The sequence below is a fragment of the Malania oleifera genome, chromosome 1 (genome assembly GCF_029873635.1).
Source record: "Malania oleifera isolate guangnan ecotype guangnan chromosome 1, ASM2987363v1, whole genome shotgun sequence".
Lineage (NCBI taxonomy): Eukaryota > Viridiplantae > Streptophyta > Magnoliopsida > Santalales > Ximeniaceae > Malania > Malania oleifera.
This window is the reverse complement of record NC_080417.1, coordinates 134,416,422-134,427,177: the sequence shown is the minus strand read 5'-3', so window position 1 is coordinate 134,427,177 and position 10,756 is coordinate 134,416,422. Positions and strand designations below refer to the sequence as shown.

General features: G+C 34.5%; 1 protein-coding gene across 1 annotated transcript; it reads right to left on the bottom strand.

The window, feature by feature from the left end:
* Positions 1-7,777: 7,777 nt before the first annotated feature.
* On the bottom strand, positions 7,778-8,245 carry LOC131149121 (protein GRIM REAPER-like). The gene has a single exon (XM_058099237.1). It carries the CDS (start codon positions 8,243-8,245, stop codon positions 7,778-7,780), a length of 468 nt encoding a protein of 155 aa, XP_057955220.1.
* Positions 8,246-10,756: the final 2,511 nt, after the last annotated feature.

The following is a 10,756-nucleotide window of genomic DNA, read 5'->3' as shown; positions in this document are numbered from 1 at the left end:
CGCGGCCGGGCTCGGATTACGCACACTGGAAGATCTGCTAATCTTTTAAACTCAACACCGCCATGTATAGGAAATGGGCACCCGACGGATGACCTTGCAGAGTATGCAGTGAAGCCCACCGAAAACATTAGAGAATATGAATACAGGGTGGAGGATTGGAGGGGACATGTCCTGTCAAGTCAATCTCCTGTGGAAGACAGGGGGCATTTCCATATTTGTGATACCTTGAAAGGATCATTACTTCGCGCATCTCTTTTATTAGGAGCACCCCACAGACTTCATGGACATTGTTTCTACCAGAGAAGGGATTGAGACGGCCATCAAGTCGGGAGAACTAAAGTATTAGTACAGAGACGGTCTAGGCAAGAAGTGGACAAGCAAAGAAGAAGGAGGAAGCGGTTCAGATGGTTCAAAGACAACAATATCAAAAAGAGCGCATGGCTCAGGGGCTAGGGAGGATTTGGCTTTCGAAACCTATGTCAATCCGACAGTTCATTACAGAGGTAGACCCAAGTTGTTCCTTCCGGGACCCATGCCTACCAAACCGAAGTGCGAACCATGATAGAGGCATCCAGAGAAAAAAAAAAATACGAGAAGGATAGATCCCTTCCAATGACCATACTCAGCATTAGTCCCACAAGTGATGGCAAGGGAACTTAGTTTCTAGTCATTACTGGGAATGGTCATTACGGCACCTTCCGCAATGGTTAGGACCCCGAGCCAAGTGTGCATTCACAGCTAACATCCCGGGCACACTATTGACCGGTGTTGGGCATTCAAAAATAAGGTTTCAAACCACTAAGAGACGCCGGATGGCTAAGCATTTGATGATAAACAACCAGGAATTCAGGGAACCCTCTGCACATCATGGGGGTGGTTAGCAATGTAGGAATGATAAGGAAGAAGGGACGAATGAGGTGGAGTTGAACGCATGTCTTAGATGGGTGTTCAATGAATTTGTTTGGGGCAGGTCGGGTTCAGGATAGGGTAGGAGGCCCATTTGACCACCACTAATGCACTTGTTTATGTCAAAGTTGTAAAGAAGGGAAGATCTGTGAAAAGTGTGTACCCTTTAGAAAAACAAAAGTTTTTGCAAAAAGATGGTGGATAACAAGTTTTTATAGAGATTGGTGGTACACGAAAAAGTGGAGAGAGAGATGCAAGTCGTGGGGGGAAAACAGACAGTATATCATCAGTGGTGCCACTAATTAAAAACCATTTACTGACCAGAAACAAGGCTCTTCCCACCAAAAAGGGAGAGCACCAGCTCTCGCTTGGTTGATCTCTACCTCCCCGGCATTCCATACAAGGAGTAACAAAGCACAGTACCATGGAAATCGAATGTGAAGCGTATGTCGAAGGCGAGGAACGCTAGCAATTAGCAGGGGGGGGTTAAATAAAAGGGATAACTCGAAAGAGTGGGTAGGGTGTATAACGCCAGAGTCCTTACAAACCAATCGACAGAATGCAGGGGAAGGACAACCAGATAGGGCAGGGAAATTCCAATATCAACGGAGAGGCTGAAGGAAGAGTCCTGAGATAATAAAGCATACGAGACAAAAACATTGTGGACCAACGTAAAAGAAAAAAATGTTGGTTCAATATCCTGTGTTGGCGCTTCTACTAAATTCAGAGACCATCGGGAGATAGCGATTACTTAAAGCCGTAAATCAAGGCGACATTCCCCAAGATATCAGCGTTGATCAATTCAATAAGGTGATCGGAAGTCTGGCGGCCTCCAACTACCATCCACTTACGATGAAGAAATTCCACCAGAATGGGCAGGGCACAACAAGGAGTTGCCTATTATCCACGAAATGTAAGGCTTCATATGAGGTCTCGAGTCTTGATAGATAATTGGGTCATTCCCTCAATGTTATGCAATTGCTACACTGCAGAGGTTACCCACTTGAGCCTCTTATGTGACACCAAAACAATTGGTGGGTTGCGTTTGCCTTAGATGGAAACAACGAAGAGCAGGGTAGGGTCGTTGGACATCCCTATTAGATGCGACACAATAACCTTCAATATCACTTAAGTCATGGAAACCCTTCATACAGTTGTCTCTTGTGGAAGGCTTGGATACATAATAATGGGGGGCGTTCCGTTCCTCTTTGGCTCAGCCGAGTGGAAATATGTAGTAGGGGTAAACTGGTATGTGTTATGGAGAAAACCGACATAATGGGTTACTCAATATTCTTTCACTCAATATGTGGGGAAGCGGATGAAAGAACCCATTGTGAAGTTCATGTCCGAGCGTTGAGATCATAAACGTCACCTGACACATGGAGGGATCTGTTTCTCTAAACCGCAGATATTTATTACTACACGTAGATGGTGGCTTGCAGAAAATGATTAATAAATCAGGCCCCGGGTTGCGCCAGGAAAGGGATGCGGGGAAGTATCTTCAGGGCATCGCAATGCCATTGTTACCAGAAGGCTGACTGAAAACAAAAAAGATACGGCATCGGATATACTCCTACTTAGCTGACCATAAGATAAGAGAACGAAGGCAGAAGAGAAAAGAATGCTAAGGATTCGAGAGGCGCACAGGGAGAGTAAGTAATAAAGGGGGGTAGAGTCACAATGAAACTTCGTCCAAACCCCTTTTGGGTGAGGATGGAGGTTAGATTGGGAACCTTTGTATATAGGGATTAGAGCTTACCCACACATACTTGTCTATAGTCTTCCCTAATTAGGATAGAATCATGAAGAACCCTGTATATATATACCTACCCTGGGTTGGGACATGAGCCACATCCTACTCCATGTATAGTATGTTGTATATATGTTATGAGATACTTTGTATTATATCATACATTTGACATCCATTTTAGAGATACATACTACTTAGCCAGTATTCAGAAAAGCCCAATAATGTGACCATGGCCCATCCTTTAAAAAAAAAAAAAATGAAGCACTTGACCTGAGCATTTTAAAATATGGGTCGGCCCAACCCTTTTCAAATAACTTGGGTCCAATTCTTTAAAAACAAACCAAGGCCCGACCTTTTCCTAAGTAAAAACTCAGCCCAAGCCTGATTTTCAAAAAGGGTCAAACTCAGATTTCCAAAAATGGGCTTCGGCCCTATTACCCAAAAATTCGGGCCAATATTTTCTAAGCAATCCAAGCCCAAGTCTTTTTAAAACTAGGGTCTAATCCCATCATGAAATATATTGAAACCCTCAGAGCTTAGGGTACGTGATGCCCAAAGGCTAATACCCCTTGCAATTAAATCATAGGGATAATAATTAAGAAAATACACTCCCAAAATTTTGAAATTATATGTAAAATTTTATAGGAAAATATTAGTATAGGAGGTTTTAATATATATATTAATAAGATAATAAACTAAGAAATTAAATTACCATAATACGTGTAATAATAATAGGGATATAATAATAAATTGCTATAATACCTAATGACATGTCCTAATAATAAACCCACCTAATAGATAGTAATGATATACACACAAAAATAAGAATGATAATATAATACTAAACTTATAACAATAACGATAACAATAATAACAATAATAATAATACTAATAACAGTAATACTAATAATGACATACTACACGTAATAATAATAATAATAATACACAAGCATATAGTAAGATATTAACATTCTATAAATATAATGATACTCACTTATAAATAATCAAAACCTCAATATATGCACATATGTAAACAATTAATTCCCAAGATAAATAACGATATATACAATAGTCATTATGGAAACAATTAATCCCTAGAATAAATATAGGATGTATACTATAAAAGTTATGGAAACAATCATAGTCTTACCATTAATATACAATGACAATGTGGGAACAAATTAAACCCTAGAAATTATATACTTTTATAAACATGTAAGGGAAAGAAATTAATTATGGAAACAATTCAAGTTATGAATCTAATAGGAAGTATATACAAACTCTAGAGAAATCAATATGCCACAAGAGGGGAACCCTAAAAATAAATATGGAAATAAATTTAGTTTTATCAAGGAGTGTTCAATAATATGAAAATACTAGAAATTGATATGCAATGATGTGGACGAAAATTAATGTGCAATAATAAGACTAATAATAATAAGCAAATAACTCAAACCCTAAAACAATACTTAAACATAAAATTATCAACCTTCTAAAAACGTGAAAACTACCAAAATCCTAAACAAACCTACACATAAAATATGAAATGATTTAAATAATAAACAATCATAACCAAAACCGTGAACGAATTTAAATAACGCAAATAAACTACAAGAAAAATTAAACCGTATTAACATGATAAACCTAACCTTAAAAAACATAAATACTAACATATAAAACAAAATGTAAAATAACACTAAACAATATAAATTGTTAAATAATACAACATCGATTAAAAATACATGCTAAATAATACAAAATCACTTACCGGCAATAGCTTAGAATTCTCACCACTAAACTACAGTCACAATATAACAACAATAATATGAATACACAATATTACATAATAATACAACAACAATATTACGTAAATATAAATATACATGAGCTTAACATTCAATAATAAAACATATATTTATATTTATATATACTTGTGCAAAAATTACGATATTTCCCAATAAGCTAAAATAACCTTGGATATTATCATTTAAACAAATGTTACAACATCAGAAATACTACAATGCGTATTACAACACAAAAATAACAACAAGGAAAATACTGCATGGATATTAAACGTTAAAACACATATTACAATAATAAAATCCAATAATAATAATATTATTTAATATATACAATAAATTTAGACATAAATTAAAACTCCCTAAATATACTACGTGCGAAAGCACATGGACAATAAATACACAATAAACCTGCAAAAATTAATACCATAAGTCAATAACACACATGTATGGGATGATAAAATATATGTCAAATAAATAAAGAATACACATAGGCTATTACATATCAGAATAAAATAATGAAAGTATTAAATCGAGCCATTACGTATATATAAGATAACGATGTCAATACAAAATAATAATAAAAGCTTTATTATGATACTTGTACAAACACTTTAATAATAATACATGACTAATACATAATAATAATAATAATAACAATATCAATAGAAATTCTATGATTAATATACAACAAATATATAGTAGCCATATGAAACATCTATTATTAATCATATAATATGCATGTACAACAAAACAAAAAAACTTAAAGTTTTAAATCTAAAAATCCAAACAGTGTGCGTGTGTGCGTTCGGTACATGTGTGGGTTTGTGTGTGTGCACGGGTAGGGGGACTTACAGAGGTTTGCTGGGCTGCTGTGCTTGGAGCAGAAGGGAGTTTCGGCTGCTGGAGATTCGCAGCAGGAGAGGGCTGGACTGGCCGTAAGGTGCTGGTGCGATGATGGAGCTCGCGGCTGGTCCTGCTGTGCTTGGAACAGAAAGGAGTCTCGGCTGCTGGAGATTCGCAGCAGGAGAGTGCTTTACTGGCCGTAAGGTGCTGGTGCGGTGATGGAGCTCGCAGCTGGTCCTGCTGGTGATTGTGGTGCTACTACTCCTGGCCGGGTTTGCTGTGGTGGGGAGTACCGAGTGTTGGTGTGGACTGCTGCCAATTGTGGCCGGGGCTCTGTGACTTAATGGGATACGCCGGGAGCAGGAGTGGCCGGTGTTGCAGAGGTGGCCGGAGAAGATGGCTGGGTGCGGTGGTGGTTGCTAGAAGCGGATGGAGCTGGAATTCTGGAGGTTGGGAAGCAGAAGAAGAAGAAGCAAGGATTTTTTATTTCTCCGGCTGTGGCTGTGGCGGTGCAGCGCCGGGTGTATGAAAGAGAGCAAGAAGAAAAGGAAAGACAGAATTTTTTTACTCTTGTGCGCAGCCCCGGCTGTCCTCTCTTTGAAGGGAAGAAAAGCCTATTTATGAGCAAAAATTAGAAACCCTAAATCTCCCCTTTCCTTTTTAGTTTATGGTATTTTTTTCTTTTGGAAATAATATTTATGAGAATAATTATTAATATGGTAATAATAATAATAATAATAAGGTGAAAATAATGATATTTATTAAAATAATAATAATGATAGTAATAACAAAGATAAATAAATAATAATAATAATAATAATAATAATAATAATAATAATACACAATATAAATAGAAATAAAAATAAAAATAAAAGTAATAATAATAAAATAATAATAATAATAATAATAATAATAGTAATAATAATAATAAAATAATAATAATTCTAATGAAAAATAAATAATAATAATAATAATAATACACAATATAAATAGAAATAAAAATAATAATAATAATAATAATTCTATAATAATAATAATAATAATAATAATAATAAGATTAGTGAAAATTAATAATAATAATAATAATAATAATAAATAAAATAATAATAATAATAATAATAATAATAAAAATAATAATAATAATAATAGTAATACATATATTGGGCCTGGGTAAAAATAAGGTGTCTACACCCTCAATTCCTCCCATGTCATGAAGATATTGAATTGGAATGTAATTTACTAATTTATCATAGCAAGAACTTAAAAGCCTTAAACTCAATGGTGCGTTTGCATGCTACCTTGTTTATTATAACATGTAATACTGTGTAATGATTAGTGAGTCATTTTGTGGAGTAGTCGATGGACTACTCCTACCAAAGCAAATGTGGAGTTGAATATTTGGAGTAGAGAAGTGGTCCTGGCCTAGGCACATGATAGACACCTCCCTATTGCTCTTATTTAATTAAACTCACACAAAGCTAGGTCTTAATTGAGCAAGACCAAAAGTCCCCATATTTCAAAGCCCACAAACTTGACCCTTGCAATGGAATTGCTGACAGGCAGACATAGATAGATAGAGTCTACAAACAAAACAAATTGGCCATTTGGGTGCCATGAAAATTGAAACCTAAGGAAGAAAGTAAGAAACTATTTTACAACTAGGCATATCATAAATAAACATGCACCTTACCCAACATCTACTATTCATGAAACATGAAAGAAAACAAACAACTGAATCTCTGAAATCATAAAATTGGAAACAACAATTGTATCTCTCTAGGCTCAAGATAAAGTAACATTTTTTTGAATTCTCTTTTACCGGCTAAATTTATTGCTCCTTCTCAATAAAATATTTTTAGCATTTGCTCCTATTTCTATATTCTTCCTTTGTTTAGTTTTTCTAAATAGTAAGTTTCTTAGCCTTTTAAAAGAAATGGTTATTCATTGCATAATGACCTAGTTTTTTTCTTTCGTTGTTTGGGTGTTGATCCAAAATGCGGGCAGCTTCATAAAAATTCCACTTATTTAAGCAATTTGAAACAAACAATATACCTAATAATTATTTTTTTATTATTATTTTCTAAAGTAAAAGAGCTTTGTACATACACTCTCCTTATAATATTAAGCACATCAATCATAAAAGAAAATCACCACCAAACTAAATTTAGGAACTCTATTTTCAAGGTAAAAATAAATAAAAAAGGAAACCAAGATAGAAGAACATAGAAATTTATAAATGCTTATGATTATTTTATTACTTAAAATAATTATAAATCTTCATGCATATACATTTCACTTATTTCCCTAATCAATACAACAATTCAACTAATCAATATGTTCACTGAAGTAATTAGGGTGTGACAAACATCATACCGTTAAAATTACAAAAGAAAAAAATAATTTAAAAATCAAGACAATGAAATTAAATCTCTATGCATGGACTCCTAGCTCCTACATAGTAATTCTTTGGGTTGATTCAAGATGCATATCCGCATGAACCGTTCTCACATTTAACTCCCAAGCCACAAGTTTTGTTGCACTTGCCACAATGAAGATCGTTGAAACCAACATTGATGCATTTGCCACCACAACAAAGTTGACCAAAACGACACTTGTGTCCGCATATCCCACAGTTGTTTCTATCTCGCAAGACATTCCGGCAATGACTCTTACAGCAAAAGAGACGGCTAGCACCATTGTTCGCAGAAACCCCATTGCATATGTTGCTACTAACCTCACAATGAGTACCTTTCTTTACAACGCTCGCCAAAAGTCGACCCCTCAAGGATCCAGTGCTGTGGAATGGGGTATCGATTACGTACTCTTCATAGTCTTCTGCGTCCTCGGCGATGAAAGAGGCCATTGGAGACGGGGAGGCTAGGAATGTTAGAGGGAGGGTGAGGGTAAAAAGGATGGTCGTAAGTTGGATGAGAGTGGCAGCCATATTCACTACTGAAAGTTTTTGAGTTGCTGCAAGGTTGAGGAAATGGAGGAGATGGAATATTTGTGTAGGTTCCGTTTGGTGGGTACTAGCCAAGGGAAGTGATGGGTATTTAAAGCTTTAGGTTGGGAATAAAAAATTCCTCCTGGGAAGGAATGGGGAAGTTGTAATCCCACAAAGTTCTGAGGCCAAGTTATTGTTGCATTGGCCAAAATATTTACTGAGTGGGGTTTGGCAGAGCCCTATGGTCAAAATCTTTGGCAGCAAAGCTAAGACCTACATATATACGTTTGGAATGGAAATGCTGATTTTGGTCAATTTTTGTTTTGGTACGTCCATTAGGCATCATTTTTATTCTCCTAACATTTTCTTGAAATACTTTCAATGGAAGCTTCTTAGTAGTTAAAATTTTATATTTTCAAATAAGTTGAAAATTGCAGTTCTAATTTAGAAGGGTCCGGAGAAGGTGTGAAATGAAAGTTGACTTGCCTCAGTATGGCTCAAACATTATTAATGAGCCTTCACTAGTGGACCAAAAACAATGATGGACGGATGTAAGATATTTAAAAAAATATGAAGATATCTCTTTTAATTTTTTTTATATCAATTCATTGAGAATTTATTATGCTTAAACTAGACAATATGGGATATACGATGAAAGTAACCACATGCTACTTTAACAACCTCATATCCTTTCCCACCTAAAGAACTTAAAGACCTTCGAAATAGAAGTTTGGTTCAAAAGAGTGGTGATACATCATTCATTCAATTGATTTTCTTATTAATGCAACGATCTTATTTTGAGTAATATTTGTACAAGTGTATTTTAAATGAAAAAAATAAAATCAAAATCTTATTTTCATACATTTTTGGTATTTTAATTAGAATACAAATGGATTATTGTGAGGAAATTGAGGTGACAATAATGAAATTTCTAAAATTTTTAGTATTCTTTTTGTATTTCAAAAACTGGACAATAGCAATCATTAAAAAATAGGTTTGAGGTTGAAGCAGAATCCAAATGGCATTTATAAGATTAGGAATTACGGTGAAAGCTAACATTTTCAATAGTTTTGGGCATATTTTGAAGAGGTAAACAAGAAATGATAGAAAAAAGAAAAATATATGAAACTAAAACCAAACAAAATATTTGTGTTACGTTTGGGAACAAGGGTTTCATAGCTTGCTTTTTATACTATGCGGATTTAAAAGAAATTCAATATAATTCTGTATTACATTTTACTCCATATCACAAAATACAAATCCGAGCCCCAAAAATTAGGCTCCTAAATACCACGTTAGGTTTTTCAGAATCTAATGAAGCAAAACAATAAAATTTTATTCGATTTTGTCGATATTTTCAAGCATGGTACATTTTCACATCTCCAATTATTACAACATTATTGTCAACTTGCATTCTTCAAACATATGAAGATATTATTCATATTTGTTGGAGTATATTTCCATACGTCATGTATCAGCAATGATAGGTGTGTGACTTAATGGAATTATTTGATATGGCAATTACATTTAAAAAAGTAAAAAATAAAAATAAAAACAATTATTGAATAGAATTAATTGCCATTTGCATGTGTGCATACACCAATTACTTTAACAAAGATATTACAGATGTGATTTACTTATACAGATTGTGAAAGATTCCTATCACTAGTTATTTTCAAAACATCTTCACTTCAAAATTTTTTCCTTAAAAAGATCAATTTTTATATATAAAGAACACATCAAATGATTAAAAACAACTCAACTAATGAGCCTCCTCCCCTTTTAACATTCAAGATGTGAATGCAATTGCTAGCAATATGTGCAATGAGTAATAGTGAGCAACATGCAGTGCAAAGAGCATACACTAAAATGAATAGAGAAGCATGTAACTTGTGAATAGTTAAAAATTCACTAATGAACACTAATTTAATGTTTAAAAGTTTGGAATTTAATCTTAAATTTGGACATACATAAACTTGAAGAAAATACAACATTAAATTATATCAAGCTTCATATAAACTTACACAAATTCAAATTTAAGACTAAAATTCATGCTCAACCTAAATTCCCTAAATTCCTCCCATGTCATGAAGATATTGAATTGGAATGTAATTTACTAATTTATCATAGCAAGAACTTAAAAGCTTTAAACTCAATGGTGATTTGCACGTTACCTTGTTTATTATAACATGTAATATTGTGTAATGAATAGTGAGTGATTCTGTGGAGTAGTGGATGGACTACTCCTAACGAAGCAAATGTGGAGTTGAATATTTGATGTAGAGTTGAGAAGTGGTCCGAGCCAAGGCACATGATAGACACCTCCCTTTTGCTCTTATTTTAATTGAACTCACACAAAGCTAGCTCTTAATTGAGCTAGACCAAAATTCCCCCTATTTCAAAGCCCACTAACTTGACCTTTGCAGTGGAATTGCTGACAGGCAGACAAAGATAGATAGATAGATAGAGTCTACTGCAAACAAATCCAACATAACAACTTGGCCATTTGGG

Excerpts from the sequence above, each read along its gene's own strand:
- LOC131149121 (XM_058099237.1), bottom strand. The coding sequence starts at position 8,245 with ATGGCTGCCACTCTCATCCAACTTACGACCATCCTTTTTACCCTCACC.